The sequence below is a fragment of the Onthophagus taurus genome, chromosome 2, assembly GCF_036711975.1.
Source record: "Onthophagus taurus isolate NC chromosome 2, IU_Otau_3.0, whole genome shotgun sequence".
Taxonomy (NCBI): Eukaryota; Metazoa; Arthropoda; class Insecta; order Coleoptera; family Scarabaeidae; genus Onthophagus; species Onthophagus taurus.
This window is the reverse complement of record NC_091967.1, coordinates 21,629,733-21,650,303: the sequence shown is the minus strand read 5'-3', so window position 1 is coordinate 21,650,303 and position 20,571 is coordinate 21,629,733. Positions and strand designations below refer to the sequence as shown.

General features: G+C 32.9%; 1 protein-coding gene across 5 annotated transcripts in view; it reads right to left on the bottom strand.

Annotated features, from left to right (window-relative positions):
- Nucleotides 1-18,854, bottom strand: part of LOC111426272 (serine/threonine-protein kinase N) — a 44,039-nt gene extending 25,185 nt beyond the window's left edge. For 2 of the 5 annotated variants that reach the window (XM_071194499.1, XM_023060738.2), the window contains exon 1: nt 10,460-10,632. Coding sequence is in view for 3 of the 5 variants with exons in the window: in XM_023060738.2 (XP_022916506.1) it covers nt 10,460-10,476 (17 nt within the window). In the remaining 2 variants the exon portion in view is untranslated. Of the gene's footprint in view, nt 1-9,940; nt 10,418-10,459; nt 10,633-18,609 lie in introns of those variants that run through there. The other 3 variants (XM_023060756.2, XM_023060771.2, XM_023060763.2) reach the window with 3 other exon arrangements.
- Between the last annotated feature and the right edge of the window lie 1,717 nt (nt 18,855-20,571).

Here is a 20,571-nt window from a genome sequence, read left to right as displayed (position 1 = left end):
TATCCTTCGCTTAATGCTTCAATCTAAATACTTTCTAAGTAACCGTTAATTACGAGCACAGCTTTCCCAATAAAAGTGACACGTAAAGGTCCGATTAGAAAATGATTTCGTGAATCGAAACGAAACGCAAACCGCAACGGTAGAACGAAAACTGGTAAAGATTCCGTTTCGAAAAGTTTTCGACTTTTGAGCTTTTTGAGTCACAAGGATCGTAAACTTTGTGGATTTACGACCTTTGGAGCGAAAATCGCGTATTGCTTTTAAACGTCCGCAGAGAATTGCATCGTCGCTGCCAAGATTTTTGAGGTTTTTTTTAATAAGCTCGACCGGTTTTTGGCGTTTAAGGCTGAGTCAACGAAAAACCAGAAGGCTCTTGAGGTAACCTGCCAAAAATCCCATTCGCATTTCTTTTATTGCATTCCAATCAAGTTTTCATTAAAATAATTAAACTTTATAAACTTATTTTGATGATCTAATCAAGTAAATATTTTATATTTTTAAAATTTTAATAATATCAGATTAAGGCGATTAATGAATTGTAATTTTGTACTGATGTATTGATATCGCAACTTAATATTCGATGTTTTTTTTTTTAATTATGGAACTTCCTAATTGCAAAAACAGATAAGCTATCAAAATAGGTAGATAGCAGTTATTAAACAATGTATTTTTAGACTTTTAATAAAATCCTTACAAAACAATAATTTGAGTCATAGTTTAATTGAATTAGTAAAATAGGAATTAATTCTTTATTTATTAAATATTATAACTCTTTACAAGTATTTTGAAATAATCAATAACCCATCTGATTACATGCCTTTATATATCCTTTCCGTATCTGCTGGTCTTCAGAGGAAATTTTTGAAAATTATGTAACTTCAAGTGGAAGAAATTGGTACCATTGAAATTATTAACGATACGATATGTTCTTGTGATAAATGTTATGTTACCTAACTGGCTTTATTTAACTTTAGAAAGATCTCTGATTCGAATAAACTACAATCTCTTTCTGACAACGCTATCTGTCTATATACATGCTCTTTCCATAAGGATACTGTCATAATCTTCGTTTTTGAAATCATGTTTTCAAACAATCAATTATTTTGAAGTTGTAACCTCTACAACATCATATCAAATTTTCAAGGTCAGATCATAAATGCTTCTAAAAAAGCAAGTTAGAAATATGATTGCAGAGATTCTACAATACGTTGTGAAATTTTCTAGATATTTAAAATCAACATAAATGTATAAACTATAGCTAGTCTATAGAGATAGAGCATAACAGCGTTGGTGTTTATATAAATAAAACATCAAAAACTAAACCTGCCAAAATTCAAACAGTATTATCTGCTTCTACAAGTTGCAACACTTTCGAAACCAATTTATACGTACCTAGTTACTCCTAGTATTATGTAATTTAGTTAGCTGGTGAAAATTATGTAGAACACTATCTACTTTGTAGGTATACATGTTGCATTACAAGTGCATATTGAAATGAGTGTGTTCAGAAGATGAAGTCATAGATATTGACATGGTTACTTGTATTGGAGAACGTTTTGGCAAAGAAACCAGTGGTGAGGGTACGGACGACGACAACACTCAAGTTGATAAAACCTATGGTTTCTGCTAACTAAGGATGGATCAAAATGGTTCAATGAACCAAGGAAAGAGCATCAGAACAAGATTAGAGAATATGATCATTCAATTACCAGAAGTAAAAGTTGGGGCAAAAAATAAAGAAAATCCAATACCATATTAGCCAAAAAAGACAGTCAACACAAAAAACGAAACAAACACGGTGGAAATAAAGCCACTTTACGATTTTATTGCAATGCCGCCATTTTGATAATATAAAAAAAAACAGCCCAGAGAAGTTCTGTAGATAAACTTGCTCTTGTAAAAGCAATTTTTGATAGCATTTTTCAATGCATTACATACTTAATGAATATCTTACTGTCGCTGAGAAATTGGAGCTCCTTACAGGAAGAGTTGATTATCGTCTGCAGTACATTCCAAACAAGCCCAACAAATACGGATTAATTGTGTACGCTCTAGCAGACGTGAAAACCTTCTATTGTGTCAATATGGAAATCTATGTAAGGTTGTATGGAAATCTATGTTGGTCTACCTGGTTGTAAACCAGGTTTATATGTATAAGTTACGCAATAATTATAGCTATGATGTGAAGCTAGGAACAAAATCAGAACGAAAAAGTTCTTTATGAATAACAAGTTTTCTTGACGAATGATAGGATGTAGGAATTGGTTTAACATTTGAAACTGTTTCACGTAAAGTGATAAGCACAGGCACATTCGCAAGAGAGACATGTAAATTAATGTGAGGAGATTGACCACAAACTAGTTCAGCAGAACAACTTTCCAGATCCTCTTTGAGAGAAGATCTGAGTCCCAACAGAAACATCGTGAGATCGTTGTTCCATCTGTTGTTGCTTCCTCCGGCAACAATGACCTTTGATATAGTGATATGACCTTTGATAATGCTATCCGTTGATGATTGATCTGTAACACACTTATAAGCTGACATCTGCAGGAACAATCCGAAAAAGTAAAATATTACAGATTCCACGACACTTTCTAAGTATGAAAAAGAGTTATAGAGAGTTTATTATTTGCATTTCAAGGAAATATTATCGCTTGTTTCGTATGTCTGTCAACAATATAAGAACATTATTTTATCAAATTCGCAATAACACTGTGTATTTGGTTAATAATTGTCCGCAAGCAGTTGTAAGGCTAAAATCATGAAAGTGTAAAAAGCTCCAAAAATGGTATCCGTGTATGTTTAGGATTTTTTTCAATGCATTAGTAGTTTATATAATGTTTTAAGATTGATGTGAAAAAATATTTTTGATTGAAATTTTTGTTGCCTATGGAATCTATCTTAACAAAAAAAGTTTATTCCCCATTCGAACTTTATATGCCAAGACATCAACAACCTGTCAATTAAGACATCAACCCATGTAGGTAAATCAAAATACGCTCAGTATATTATTGCAAAAGAAATCTCATCACCTATAAACAACTCCAAACAATGTAAACTTAGGTTGTTATTCGCATGAAGAAACTATTTTCTAGAGTATCACAAAATCTTTACATTTTGTTTTATCAGAAATGACGTCTTCTTTCAATATATTTTTTATTTATCTTTTGTATAACCACCAATAATTAAAATAAACAGTTCTTTATTGCAAAAGCAAGCGTCGAGTTTACATTCTACAAAAAAAAATTAATTCAATCCCAGTTTCATTAAAACTACAAATACCTTCGAAATTTGTGGTTCAGACTCTAACTTGACAGTTAGCAAAAGAAAAACTTTATGTTAATAAAAGAGCAGACAAAGGTAATGCCGTCGTGGTGATGGGCAGAAATATATATGAGCTAAGATCGATGCTTTACTACATCCAGACACTTGCAGGCGAATTAAGACTGACCCCACGGATTAAATAGTTACTAAGATGAAGGCGTTAATTAAATCGAAAAAAGTGCCACTGCGATCAATTGTAAGCACATACCATCTTGAAAAACGACTCGGAAAGGCACAATAGGCAACATTTCCCAAGATCCATAAGATTCTTCGACTTCCAACCAGCTTCGACATGGAAGCACTTTCTACCACAGTGCTGGAAAAAGATACCATGGAGTAACACAGTTTTGCTGCGTATCATTGAGCTTAAACTGGACAAGAGTTTTACGATCAATATGAAGGCACAGCCGTACGATCGTCGTTATTACCAGTACTCACCAATTTCGATATGGAGCTGTTTGAGGAAACGGTTAAGTTCACCACGGAGAAAGATATGAGCAACGATCTACCATTTCTGATGTGACAGAACGAATATCTACGCGACCAAAGAATTGCAATATAAGCAAAGTATGAAAAGTATTACCTAAGCAAAGAACAAATTCGTCTATTAAAATGGTGAGGAGTCTACAGACTGTCGTGGAAGTGTAAAAAGTTGTCACACTCAAACCAGACCAATCATTCGAAGAGCATTCCAACCCAGAAAGGCCTTCCTAAATTATATTTTGACAGAACATAAATTCTTGTCAGCCTCTTATCAGAAGATGATCAGAGGGGTTGCAGAAATTTAATACCTCAAGAATAACATAAACAAATTCCATAGTATTGAGTTTAGCCAAACATGGTAAATCTTATTGGACTCAATTAAAGATTCCCCGTGAATATGACTCTACCATTGCGATATTTAACAAATAGTAATTAGACTATGTATATTTTCTGAAGAAGGTTGCAACATGGCATCCAAAACGTCAAATTGTTTTAATATACGTACGGCATATCCAGGAAGTTTCTAGCTATAGTTTTATTTCTAATAATACTGACCGTGAAAGCCTATAAACTTATATCTACTTCAAGTATTTAACAACATGTATTGTTTATTTGCATTAACTATTTTCGTACTGTTCAGTTTTTTGCTATCAAAAACTTAGCAGTCAGCCGTTGATGTATTTATCAAGTGCATTATTAAAATTGTTATCATATGATTTGTCAAATCAATCTTGACCTGATGCCCTACAATGGCAATTATAAGGTAACATATCGGATAAGTGTTCCAACCAGCCTTTGAAACACGATGATTCGACTACTTTAGCCCTTATCTGTTAGTTCCAGTTTATCTGCCACTTCATTGCTAACCAAGCCGGTATAAAACCAACCTCTTCATTCAACTCTTTCTTTTCCAAGTGTATTTGTTGTTATGATATAGAAATCAACACTGTTTTGATGGCTTTGAGAGCATGGAGGCTCTCAAACCGTGCTTGCCTAGATGAGTATAATTTTATTTGCGCCTTCTTTAGCCTTCCTTGTAAAAGAATCTTAGCCTCATCAATTGCAATTATTAATGTCTTGAAAACTGTGTAATACATCCACAGGTAGTAAACTTGCTTAACTAATAGGTTGGGTTGGATAACATTTCGATTCACAACTCCGAAATCTCCCATAACTTGTTTACTGTACAATCGATTATGTGGAATGGTTTGCCTGATTTCATAATTCGTAATGCTTCTCAGTTTATTGCATTTAAAATAGCTGTGAACAACCACATACTTGTCCTCCAATTGCTTCTTCACAACATTGGTTTTGTTTAATGCACGTAAATTATTAATTACATTGGTTAAATCTTTGTTATTTGATAAATACTCTTGACATCAATTTTTTAAATCTAAACAAACAATCTAATCAAAACTTTATTATATTTTAATATGATTACTTAACGACTGCGGTTTCATACCAAAAAGTCTTGGTCATTTAATTTAAAACATCAAAATCTAATTAGTTTTCCACCGTATTAACCCCAATTCTACAAAATGTTGAGGATTAAACTGAGTACATTGGAATAAGTCGAAACAGGGAAACCTTTGTGCTCTGGGGATCAATAATGAGCTTAGGTCGTTGCCGTCTGGTTTGAGACGTCGATGAATCATCACTCCTTTAAAATTCTCCTTAGCATTTCGGTCTGAAACCGGACACAAACGCTCGGTTGTAACTTCGTTTGCAGATGTAAACAGTACTTAATTTGTTTGCGTGTTCCCGTTTCTTCGATTTACGGTGTAACTCATTCGCTATCGTTAAGTATCTATTTTCGTTAACGTCTTCATTTCGTTGAAACAATCTGTAAATGTGTGGGATGATTTCGAGAAAATAAAATATTTGCGATGTTATCGGTAAAAGATTTAAGATAAACCAAGTTCACGCTAGTAGACAATACATGGTCGCCTTAACATAAAGGATTTATTATGAGACGAAACAAATGTGGCTTGTGGTCGGTCGTGTAGGAGTTTCGGGATCGTTTCGTAGAAGGAAATCGATCAGCCCAGACTACGCCTTCCTTTTGTTTTGTTACACATAAAACGAGCTCTTTTGATCCTAGATCATAAACAACGTTGTTCGCGCCAAGGTCTAAAAAATCTTTCGTTTTCAATTGGGTTCCACCAAACTTATATATTACATTTCTCAACTCGTCTATGCCTCATATTTTAAGCATTATTTTGTTTTTACTTTAAGTTCCTCATTTAAGTCACAGATTACGTTAACACATACAAAATACTCCATCAAAATGTTAGTACTGGAAGCAGTTTTTAATTATTACAATTATAACTTGTCATTTTTAACGATTTTGAAACTTATTAACTGGTCGCGTGGGGTTAATTAAACACGATTCTATCTGACGAATACATTAACTTGGGGTGGAAGGGAAGGCTGTAAATATGAGGTTGCTATGTAACCTTACTAAATTGCGAATTCGCGTTTATGACAAATTTAAATATAAAATGAAGAATTAAACTTCGAAAATTGAACTAGGTTTAAATCAACAAACGCCAAAAATTACATTTTAAACTTAAAAGTTTGTCAGCTAACCTTGAAGATTAATAACAATCGCCCATAATTTAGTGTAAATATGAAATTCGGTATTTTATCTTGATACTATAATTATCATAAATGGTTAACACCTACGTCAAAATATACACTACATTTACATCTAAAATGACTGAACCAAACCGAGAAACTTTAATTTACAATTTAAAGTTATATTGGAAACCGTCGAGAGATCATAAGATACATGCCGATATATTTCAAAACAGCCGCTTTCGAAACAGCTCAATTATACGTAACTAGCAATCCATGACACCAACGATGCACAAAATTTTAAAATTTAAATTTAGACATATACAGTGGGTTAATAAAGAATTTGAACACCGTACATTTACGACGTACAGATATGCTGAAATAATCATACATTTGTTTACAAGATTATTATAAAACATTCTAAACTAAGGCACTATTAAAACAAATATTGTATTAAACAAAAAAAGGAAACCAAGGTATTTAAACACAATTGACAAGAAACCCAAAATATCGGTTGACCGAAACTTGCGATACTTTTGCCACATAAACAAGACAAAAGTTTATAATAAGGGATGAATATAAGGATTAATGGTGTAAACCTCGAACAGGTCAACCGAAACATCGAATGCCTTCACTGTAAAAAGATTTTATACGGACCTGTCTGATTAAAATCGAAATTCTAACAATGAGATATTCCTTGAGATAACATCTAACAGCTTGTTTTTCAAACCATTACAAGCAACAATGTGGTGATAATTCGAAAAGCTGAATAAAGAAGAACCTTTGTAAGGTAAACACCATAATAGAACACTTTCAGTTTTAATGAGCTCAGATTTAATGTTACTTAACTGAAATGTTTTCCCAACATATTTAATGCAACAGACTAAAAATTTTCGGCTTAATCATAATTTAATGAATAACATTTGCTAACCTCTAGAAGCAGTATTTTGTTACTGCAGTGATATTGAATCATCAATACAGTTCCTTCATTCATTTCAGCAATTTCCATAACAAGTCATTAGGTAGCGCATATTCACTATTTGTTTTACTGCGGTAAAAACCACAACAAAATGAAAACATTATTGTAACTCATTACTTCCTTCATTTCAACGTCATTTTTGTAATCTCCTGCGTTATGAATTTTGAACTTTCAGATTACAATTGGATTGATTTGAAATTCCGCGTAAATTGGCAAGAAGATTTCCTGAAATATTTTTCTACTTTCTAGACTTGATGAACCTATGCTTATAGAAGTGGCAAAAATCCCATATTTTGCGCTTATACACTCAATAGTTACTTAAATAGAAGTAGTGATGTCAGATATTGGAACGATGGTTCAATCATCCATTATGCACAGCATGGCGAAGATTACCGCCATATTTTTATGTCATTAAAGGTTTTGACAGTTTTTTTTGGTTAGGGGGTCTAAATGTGGTATTGTTCTTCAATGCATAGCAATAAAAGACTGGTTATTTAAATGGAAAAGGTTGTAGGAGAGTACCAAAGTGGATTCCGGCCAAATAGATCAACGTCGGACCAAGTATTTGTTCTAGGCCAGATTTTGGGGAACAGCTTAGAGCACATCATCGACACATTCCATATGTTCATCGACTTTAAGTCCACTTATGACATCATCATACAATATTCCAGGAGTCATGCCAAATAACTACTTTACGTATCTTGGATATAGCGCGAACTCGAAGAATAACTGAAGCTTAGAAGTTCAGTATATCAAAATACTACAAGTTTGTATGCAACAAACACAGAAAGAGAATGTTGAAAACTTACGACTTCATCGACGGATTAAGATTTCATAGTATTAACTCCTTACCGCACCACGTCTTAAATATGGCATCCTAACAAAAAAAATTCAAGTGTGACGAAAATTTTCTCATATTTGGCACATTCGCTTTTACACATGCAGCGTAAGCACCGTGGCTTTGAAAAAATTTCAACCACAAGGTAAGTTCTTCTTCTTCTTGATATCATTGAAGATGTATTTGTTATAATGAATCAGCCAATCTTTGATGTTTGTAAGTCTTTTGTCATATCTGGAACTATTCGTGCTAGTAGGTAAGAGTATTTTTGTGATGTGATTTGTTATGTGCTTTTATGCTTTTTTAATAGTGAGTTAATACGAAAGTGAATATGATATAATTTTGATGAATTTAATATCATTAGTGAAAATGAAGACGACATTGACGTTGATATTATTAAGGAAACAGATATTGAGCGGACATGGAAAATGATTTGTTCTCTACATTGGTACACGCAAAAGGTCAACAGAATAATAAAGATACCGTATGAAATCTAGCATCTGCTCCTCAAGGAAGATGAAAACAACTAAAAGAAAAGGCCAAAACAAGTTGCTATTAGAAGAAACATTTTAAAAGTTCCAGGGATGTGACAAAATTCAAAGGTAACAACACTTCCTGATGTTATGACTCAAATGGATCAGCAATTATTTACTTTTGAAACAGATATGTATGCAACCCAACAAAGACTTGAAAGTCAAATCTGCATTTCAGCAGAAGAAATAAGTACTTCTGTTGTTGTATGTATTTTTATGTCAATTCTATGTACATTTACCAGCTACCAGAAGCTACTAGGGCACTCAATGGAAATTTCTTTTTGATAACTGGATTAGTGAGATACTACCTTTTGGAACAATTCGAACGTATCGAATTCTTTATTGCCAACTACTTAAATAATTAGAGTTGAAAAACAATAATTTGATAACAACCGTTTCAACACACATGGTAAATCACAGGATAAAGTGGAAAATATTGTATTTGAAATATGGCGTAACTTCTGTGGAGAAAAGGTAATCCAAAATTCCAACTGAGGAAGTTCGAAATCATCTATCGGAATGGAGGGACCTACAATGTTGTACATACCACAGGAATTTTTTTTACTTTTTGCGAAAAATGCAAAGTTAAGTTTTGCCTCAATAAAGACTGAAACTGTTTTTATAATTTTTATGCAGAATATTTTAAAATTGTTGATATATTTATGTTAGCATAAGAAAAAATGAGCGATGATAGGTTAATAAACAAAATTCAATTCATTACGATTACTTCAAAATTAAAACAGCTAGATTACGGAATTTTTCTTTTGATAAATTTTATGGTATCATAATCATTTTGAGATTATCTTCCACGAAACTTAAATCTCTCATTAAGCAATTTTTCGCTTTCCGAACATCGAAAAATTGTCATAGTACTAATTTAGAATTCTCGGACGTGATTTAGACGGAGTTTGAACAAAATACTACAAGTTTTAAAAGAAATTAAAACTTCATTTTAAATCTAAATTAAAAATGTTTACTTGTTTTCGTAAACAAATTAATGTGAAAGCAGAAAAATATTTATGTCTAACACTTCATTGAATTCTTATTTTTAACGTACTCACGGGTTGTTTCCTATGACTCATTTAATAAAAAAAAATAAAACTAGTTCGATTTAAGAATTTTGTAATAAAATTCTTATTGAATCATATCACTAATCTATATAATCTTATGATAATATTCTATAAGATAGATTAAAAAAACAATTACCTCATATTCGTTGTAAATATCATAAGTCGTGACACTTTTACTGATACTAATACAGTTCATCATGATTAAATAAATTAATTAATAAATCATCAATATCGAGAAAACTACCGGAGACGAATTATTAGAAACCCCATAACGTTCGTGACACTTTCTAACCCGTAAACGTCGTTTCAATGCGGGATTTCAAAGCACTCCCGTAGCGTTTTCGACGATCCACTATATTAACCAGAAGCGAAAGGAAACCGATTCTTGGATTATAAGTGCACACACGACGACGGTACAAAAAGAAATTGCTCACCGGTGGAGGATTGATAAATTGAAACTGCGCGAAATTAAGATAACGCTCAATCCCCATCTGTTTTATTTATCAGAAGTATAATTGAAAACGAACTTAACGGCGATTGAAGCATTAGCACGTTAATGGAAACGATTAATTGTCTTCGAATTGGTTTTCTATTTCACCAACGAAGATTAGTTTAAAAGAAACCATAAAAACGCAAAGAATGTTGGTATTTTTACCTTTTTGTATAATACATTTTTTTTAATTTATTAATTTATTGCACTTCACATAAATAATAATCACGATTATTAAGGAAAACGAATCGCAAAAAATTATTTTAATAAATAAATAAAACGCGTATTAATTCACGGTCGAATATTTGCCATCGCAAAAGAGTTGCGAATCGCTTCGATCCGAGGTAAAGACTGCAAGGAAGGATGACCATGGAAGAGAACGAGTCGACGCAAGCAAGAGGGGCGCGTCCAACGGTTCGAAATCAAGAAGATGAAGTGGTGGGATCAACATTCATATACAGGGTGATGATTAGTATCCCAGCGGTTTATAGTTACTAAATCGTTTGAGAAAGAAATAACTGTGTTATAGAAAAGTTGTTTGACTCACTTCTTTATTTTCATTCATACAGAGTGTTGTATTTAGACGTGATGGAGAGTACGTAAATTTGTTTAAATGGAACTTACTGTTTATTTTATCATATTATGAATACAACTAAATTTGTTTATGCAACCGTATAATATGTCGCGTTAACAGTTATATTAACAGATATATAATTATTTTTTCCAAAATATGTCTGTTGCAGGATACTTTTAAAAGTATGTAAAAATGACATTTCTGCCAATTTTGCCTATAAAGTACGTCACATAATAGTTACATCCAAAGATATTAGATACATACAACAGGGGATGTTCATACAAACTTGGACATTTTTCAAATGGCTTTTCATTTCATCAAGGTCCATTTAAATTATGTTAAGTATGTCAGTTGTATTCATAGTATGATAAAATATACAGGGCGACTCATTTAAAAAACACCTGAGACTTTCGCACTTACGTACTTCCTTGTACGACTTAGTACGAACGGTTTCCAATAGATGGCGCTATAGTTGTACAAACAAGTAAACGAATTCGGGGAAGTCCCCTTAACGTTGTGATGTTAAAAGTGATACACACAGTATAGTATTTAAGAGTGTTTTTATAACGGTTTTAACAAAGTTTGCAATGGATGGTAAGAAGAAAAATCATAAATCGATTAATTTGGCCTAAGTCAATTATACAAATTAATGTTCTAAAAGTTTGTTTAATGATTTAAAAGCCAAGAAAGAGGAAACAACGGCATATATCACATTTGTTGCTAATCATGGATGGTTTCGAAAGTTTAAGAAGAGGTCAAATTTACATAACATCGAAGTGCAAGGGAAAGCAGCTGCTGAAGACACTGAAAGTGCAACCAAATTTGTTGAAGACCTAAAAAAAAGTATAAGAGAGGAAGGTACTCGTGATCAGATTTTTAACGTTGATGAGGCAGGTTTATTTTGGAAGAAAATGTCTGCAAGAACAGTCTACGCCAGGTTACAAAGCAGCAATAGACAGACTAACACTCTTATTGGGCAACAACTCCTCAGGCACTATAAACTTGAAACCAATGTTAATTTACCAGAGCGAAAACCCTAGAAGCCGGAAAAACTATGATAAGTTTAGTCTTCCTGGTCACTGGAGATCTAACAAGAAAGCATGGGTAACTGCAGTTATTTTTCAAGACTAGTTTAAAAACTGTTTTGTACCTGAGGTTACTGCGTATTGCAAGAAGATTCCATTTAAGATTTTACTATTAATAGACAACGCCCTTGGTCTCCCTCAAACATTAAATGAACAATACCACTTCTATACTTCAACATATGGATCAGAGAATAATAGCCACCTTTAAATTAAATTATTTAAAACGAACTTTTTGCCGATGTATAAGCAGCAATAGATAAAGAAAAAAGCAGAGGCCGCGAGATCTTAGGAACTTTTGAAAGGGTTTCCACATTTTAGATTATATTAAAATAGTGCGACATGCTTGGAACATATTAAGGAAACAACAATACAGAAAGCTTGGAAAAAGTTATGTCCAGGGATGAACACAATCAACCATAATAATGGGCAAGATTGTAGAAATGGCAAAAGAGCTAGATAGATCTCCTTGCTTCGCATAATAGATCTGTGACAACAAAGATCTGTTAAATGTTGAAACGCAACAAGTCAACAGTGGAGGTAATAACGTATACTTCTACAAGTGTTTGAACACCTCGAGAAAGTAATGTCCCATTTTGAATAACATGATAGTAACTTTGAAAGAAGTTCAACAGTTAATGTAAACCTATCGAATGCTTATGCTTGTTATAAAGAAATCTACAAAGAAACGAAAAAAACCGCAACACAACGAACTCAGGACAGCTATTTCCACGCAAAATCTATACCATCAATTAGGATTAGTCTTAAAATTAATTTTTATTGTGCATATTTTTGGTTATATTTCTAAAATAAAAGTTTATTTTGTCTTTACATCCTTTAATTCTTGTTTTAAAGCCTGCACTAATACAAAATATTTCTCGTACTTTTTCACTTTACGTATAAGCATTGGTCTCCATTAAGTACATAAATCAAGGTGTACTGTTTTTTCGCGAATTTGATTTAACGCGGTTCAAGAAATTTTAACTTAGAAGAATTTTCTTACTAAAATTTCGTGCACATGCAAACAAGCTAAATCGCAATCTAAGAATATCCATCTACAACCAGATTAAAGAAGTGGAACCACAAACGTTAGTCCAAAACAGAACCAAATTTGAATTTTCTGTATGTATGAGTTTGGTGCAATGTATAAAGATTAAGGGTGAAATTGGAGATGATTTGGCATTTAAAGAATTTCCTGCAGAATTAGCTAAGATAATTGAAAATGGTGGTACACTTTACATCAGGTATGGAATACAAATGAAATAGATCTTTTCTGAAAACGTATGACAAGCAAAATATACATAGCTAAATCCCCAATGAAAACAGGCAGTGGGTTTAAAGCAACCAAATACCACGTAACTTTTTTATTTTGCTCTAATGCGTCACGAGATCGGATATTACAACCCTTACTTGCAAATAGAGTTCTAACACCACGGTCTATGAAATGTATAAATTTAGACACTTTACCAGTTTATTGGACAGCTAATGAAAAAGCTTAGATGACCACTGAAACTTTTAATGCATGCTTTCTCAAATATTTTGTTCCAGAAATTCGGCGCTATATGAATGATAAACGCCTTGAATTTAAGATTTTGTTGATTATAGGCAAGCACCTGGTCATCCACATATAGAGCAGCCAAATGTTGAATTATTAGGTATTTGGCTAAATACCCGCCAAATACCACTTTCTTGATACAACCACTGGACCGAGGAATTATTGCAACCTTTAAGACCTATTATGTAAAGCAAACATTTAGATACATTTTAGATCAATTAATGAATGATAAAATTAACAGTTATAGATGCATGGAAGAAATTTTCTATAAATGACTGCATCAAACGTGCTGGAGATCATTTTGGCCAGACTGTGTAAAAAATAAAGGTTATGTGCCTTCTAATACGGTTGTCTTCTAATACAATGTCAAAAAATCTAATGAAAATGATAACGAGGTTATACCCTACATAAACGAAAATAACTTTACATAGAAAGTGTTGAGTCAAACAACTTTTGTATAACACATTGTTTTATCGACTGCCGAGATACTAATAACTCACCCTGTATAAAATAGGAAATTTTCCATAAATTAAAAAAAAAATAAAGAGGTTTAGATAAAAATACGAAAAGAAAAAAAAGATTTAAGTTTCATAGTTCTATTTGAATTTACATAATGATAGATTGAAAATTTAATACAAAGATATAATTCGATTTTTTGTGGTTGATATCAACGCAAACAAGATTATCATCACAAAGTACATATCGAAATGTAGTGTTTATGTACTACGTTAAATAAAAAGTTTCAAAAGAGACTATTTATTCGGGATTAAATCGGATTTATTTATAATACACTTCGGAATAAAATAACATTACTATACTTAAAACGTGAATTACTAAAACATTTACTTCGAAAATAAATATAAAGATGGAAATAAAACGATTCGTTACAAATCGTGGTAGCATTTAAAAACATTCACGCTTGTTACAATAAAAAAAATTATTATCTTATCAATATACAAATATATAGTTGGGAAGGGCAGATATAATGAGAACTTTAAGTAATGAAGACATTGCTCGGCTAAATTTGATCACACAAATAGATTAACCTTGAATAGGTGTACAAAAATACATTGTTTTCAACAAGCTAAATCACCAAAAGTTGGTACAATGTCAACAGAAATATTTCGTATCAACTCAACTTAATCATTAACTTTCCAGTACACAATCATACTTAGAAGTGATTAATCTTAAAATTTATTATCTGAATTTATATAGAATATCTTCTGCAGACGCACAGCTAAATCCGAAACTTTACTGTTAGTTAGTTCTAGTTATAGTTCAATAAAAATATACAATAATCTAACGCTAAATAACAACTAAAAGTAGAGGTAACACTAGTACTAGAACTAACACTATACCAAGAACTAGAAACATTTGTGTTTAGCCTTGCGTCACTTAAGATGGCTAAACCCGAATATTTCTAGTTCTAGGTCTTGCGTTGGTTCCAGTTTTAGTTCAATAAAAATATACAAAATCTAACACTGAATAACAACTAAAACTAGAGGTAACACCAGCACTACTATTAATTCTTTTTAAATTTGCTTTGCAAAGACCTTGAAATAACCTTGAAGAACATGTTATATGCAAGTCGATGGAAAAGTTCTAGTCCTATAAAGCGATGTAAGGTGTAGAAGTATGGTGAATTGTCTGCAAATATATGTAAGTCAATAGGAAAATCTGTTAAAAGCACGTAAAGAAAATCAAAAGGAAATTGATCGTATAATATACCAAAAAGTATCTAATATTGGTCTCAAACGATCTTCTGAAGATTACTTAAATATCTTAAAGTCAATATCCGAGTGACAAATTGCAAAAAAAAAGCGCGTCTCTATCTCATGCTGTAAAAGTGTGGAAGGAATTGAAAAGTGCATTTGGGGAAGAATTGGAATTATCAATGCCTCAAATACAAGTTTATCAGAAACGCTACAAACAGACATTTGGGCTTTACCATTTATTGTATATATTTTAGAAGTAACTAAAACAAAATATAAATTATTTATGGAAGAGAAAGACGAAGCTATAAACATGGATATGAACGCAAATACTGAATGAGCTTCATTCAAAAACCATGGCAAAAATTGTTATATCCAATATTACTGCAAAAAAGACTACGTTCCTGACATTGAGAATCTTCTCCCAACTTTAAAACAACTTTTTTGGGCTGTTTGTCTTCTCAACATTTGGGTTCGTCTACTCCAATGTGCGCACCAAATTGGGAGTGGAAAAAGCCAGCCAAATAGTATGTTTATATAAACTTAATCATTAATAAATCTTGCAATCGTACATTTTTTAATCCCGTGCACTTTCCTCCATCAAGTATTCCTGAAATTTCTCAGCCATTAAGACTTTATACTTATTACTATGTATCTTCCCTTTTCTACCTAAGCACAATTTTTCCACATTTCTATCTCTATACTCTAACTCTTCCTTTCCTCCCCCTTCTTTGTATTCCCTTACTCTAATATAATACCCCCCAACCTCAGTCTTAACCTCCCTCTAACGCTCTCTCAAAATCTTAAAGTTGCTCCAGCCCATTCTTGTACTTTATCGCCCTTCTACCTGCTTCAACCTTCATCTTCTCTAGTTTAAACTCCTCTCTCATTATATATTCCGGAGTCTCCGTGCTCAACACCAATACCTCTCCACAATCTCCTCCACTATCTTGTGTTCCTTCCAACCCGATCTTTCCGCTTCATGCATTATCATACTCCTTACAAACATCACTTTCCTTCTACACAAATGTTTTCCAAATATCCTTTCCCCCCAGCTCAAATAATCTGCTTACCTTTCTAACTCTCTGCATAATATGAGCCTCCACCCCATTATCCGCTCGAAAAGTAAAACCCAGGCTAAAAAGACATATACTATATGTCTTTTGCAGTATGGCATACAGGTGTCCCACGACGTGACTGCCATAGCTTGGGAGTGTGTTGCTGGGGTGATTACAAGTCAAAAATGTCTAATGAACATACACCCAAAACGGTATTGTAACTGTGCTACAAGCTGTTAATTTTGTTATTATTAAAAAGTTCAGGTGGCTGTGAATGATAATTTGTGTGTTACATTAAAATACTCTTAAAAGTATGTTTACTTTTTCGAATGAAGAATACGCCGACATTCACTTTGTTTATGGATTGTGTAATGGAAACAGACGAGGGGCAGTTGATGAATATCGTCGACGATTTCCCACTCATAGAATGCCTTGTAGAACTGTTTTTAGCAATGTCTATCGATGTTTAAGAGAAACAGGCAAGTTTCTTACAGCTATTTCTGAACGTCCCACACGTTTAACAGGAACTTGCTCAAGAAGAAGCAATACTTAGTTAATACGATTGATGCTCAACCTTCTACTAGTGTCCGAAGAATAGCCAACACAATTAACGTAGGCCGGATGAGAGTATAGAGAACTTTACACAATTTCGGTTTGTACCCGTACTACATCTTACCAGTACAAGCTTTAAAACCTGCCGACTACGCTTCAAGACTTGAATTTAGTCGCTGGATACTGAGAAATCAAAGGATTTGTCGGATAATATTGTTTAATGATGAAGCCTCATTCACCCGAAACGGCATCAATAACACCAGGAATTCACATTGTTGGGGACTTGAAAATCCACGACAAACTCGAGAATACCATTTTCGAGATAAATTTTCGGTGAATGTTTGGCGTGGCATTATTGATGACCGCCTCATTGGTCCGGTTATAATTGAAGAACGTTTCACGGCCATTCGTTATTTATGTTTCATTGAAAATGATCTTCCAATATTACTCGATGATGTTCCACACTTTGGTCGACAAGTAACAGAATTTCTTAATCAAAATTACACAAACCGGTGGATTGGAAGAGCCGAAAATGCCGCAGAAACTATTCGTGCTAATCCTGAGACTGTTAGCAGAGCTACCACTTCAATTCTAAGAGCTATACGATGTATACAGCAACTGGGTGGACATTTTGAGCAACTAATTCAATAAAGCTGTTTCTTTTTAAATGGTCTACTAAATTTCAAATGCTTGTAGCAACACACCCCAGCAACACACTTCCAAGCTATGGCAGTCAGGCCGTAGGACCTGTATATCACACACCATACTGTAAAAAAAAAAAAAAAAACGAATGACTCTGGATTTCACTTGGCATTCCCCTAAAATCAACCTACAGGAAGATCACTGTGTCTCTTAAAACACCTCACTGCAGACTTTGTGAAGATAGAATCATACGATTTTCATCCAACTAATCAGTATGCATTTCAACTGCTAATAAAGGACGGTGATGCAACATGATAAAACATGTAGCAGCCTCTCAACAACAACGCGATAATTGAAGTGAATTGGGAAAATCTAGAACAATGAAGAGATGAATATATTAAGCACTAGCTATCAGTAACATCAAATTTGTTTTTATTATAAATATTGAACAATAAAGGGCCAAGACAGCTACTCTTAACTTCACCAAAAGTAACCAAACTGTGATTTGAGAACAAAATCATTATCTGACAATCCAACAATCTGACTTGTTGTTCTATTAGTGTTGAAAGGGATGATTCTTTTCAAATTTTCAACACTAGACTTAGTATTAGTTCTACTTTTAGTTCAATAAAAATATTCAACAATCTAAAGCTAAATAACAAGTAAAAATAGAACTAACACTAGACCTAGAAACATTCGGGTTTAGCCGTACGTCTCTTAAGATGGCTAAACCTGAAAACAATTAACACTAGAAAGTTTCGGATTTAACCGTGCGTCTTCAGATGCGCAGCTAAACAGGCTTCTATTTACCTGTTTTGTATACACATTTCACAAAAATTAATATTTATTAGAATGTTAGATTAGAAGTTTAATTTGCACGGACTGATAGTCCGCGTGCGTGTATTGGAAGGTTAAAACACCTCAATAAGGATTAATATGTTGAAAATATGCAACAGGCGAACCTGTCATGACATGAAACATAACCTCTTTCCCATAAATGACAAGCGTAATAAAAAAAAATTAAATCGTGCGATTTTATTAAAGAAAATCATAATACATTCTCTTAAATAATAATTAACGAATAAAATATACATATAAATGAAAAATACTTAAACGTAAACAACATAATTACATACTCACCTGGTAATATGAGTCCGCCATTTTAGGTCGAGTTTACATCACATAATTGGAAATGAAGGAATTTAATGTCGATTTCACACCGAAATCGTGCCAAGTTACAAAGAAAATCTTATTAAAATGTAACTTAATCAAAAGTTGTATCATACACTATTAGAAAAACGCGCTAGAATAAAAATTTTCCTCTCGAAAACGAAATGAACGGGTTCGACACGACGTGAGATGCGCACTGCTTTGCCGGCTGAACGCGACTGAGCCGTCATCTTATTGGACGTCGTCGTCGTTTGCTGTTGAGAGAGAAAAAGTGGCCCCGCGATCAGACGAAAAAGGAAAACGACAGGTGGTTCATGATCGTCAGACGAAGATGGAAGATTCAATAAATAGCCAAAACATCTACAGTACTAACGATGGAAGTTTGTCCAACAATTTTGATTTGAAAATAAAAAGTAATCGGGTGAGTTTCGTACAAACTTTTGTTGGATGCGGTATATTCTCGCTGTGAATTTTGTGTATTAGAGGACGCGAGATGTTTTCATTCCGTCCTTAACGTAATTACAGGATGTTTAAAATTACTCTGACCGATCGGGATTGATGCTTGACATCCGTCGATGCTTTGTCGAGGTCATTCAAAATCATCTCTCTTACTCATAACAATTTAAGGATATTAAGGTTATCTTTGTTTATTTGTTATTATGTTTACTTCGTAGCTAACCAAATTTTATTTAGGTAGACAACCAGTAGATGGCGGAATATATTTTATTTTTAAAAATTAAATTAAATTATTGTATAATTGTTATAACATTAATTACGGTCTTATTTACAATAAGAGTCCATGAGAAATTGGTTTTAAAAAGAGTTTACTTTTAAACATAATTATTTTGAAACTTCAAATGATTATACAGAATGTTCAAAAATTCCGTAAACATGGAGTTATCATATACAGTGTCCGCCAAAAATTTAGCAGCACCTTTTTTTTTTGATTAAATTTTTTTACCTACGTTTTTGAAATTTTGTTTATGTGTATCTAAATTGATGCAAAGATTTTAAGGGGTGATTTTTCAACGAAAATTAAAGGGGGTCTTTCATATAACTTTTTGGTCAAAACCCCTTCTCCTTCAAGTTATAGCCCTCTAAAGTTAAGGGTAAAAATCTTCAACTTTCTTATCTCTTGACATTTTACAACTAACAAATTGTTAGTTTGATCACAAAAAATAAAATAAAACTGAGATAACTTCATTTCTTTGACTAATAATAACCCATCTCTGAATTAATTCACCTGAGCCTGTGTATTACTTTATTTCTTTGTGATCAAACTAACAATTTTAGGAGAACCCCCACTATATAAATCAAGTTTTTAAATAGTAAAATGTAGACGTATTAAAAAGTTCTAGGGTTATAAAAATCGTCACCTTATTAGTAATAGTTATCTGTCAAATTTCATCCTTCCAAATTCCTCCATAGTGGATTTATTAAAGAAAAACCTTTTTTCTCCTAATTTTAGAGGGCTATAACTTGGAGGAGAAGTGGTTTTGACCAAAAAGTTATATGAAAGCCCCCCCTTAATTTTCGCTGAAAAATCACCCCTTAAAATCATTCGTATCAATTTAGATACACCCTTTATAAGTAGTCTATGTTACAAAAGATGGTCAAAAATTAAATAATTAAAATATAGACAAGGCACTATCATCGTTACTGTTACAATTGGTGATCTAAAAAACGGAAGCAGCATATACAATACGGCATATCAAGTGATTGGATACGCAGATGACATAGTAATAATGATCTACATGAGAATGTCCAGAGATGAAAATAGAAGAACTGCGCAAAACTTAACTGTTGCTGAGTACAACTTTGAAGGTCTGAAAAGCATTAGGAACCTGGGTATTTTACTTAGAAATGATAATAGCATACAATTCTACATACAAGACTGAATAAGACTTGGAAATTCTCGCAAAAAGTTATTCT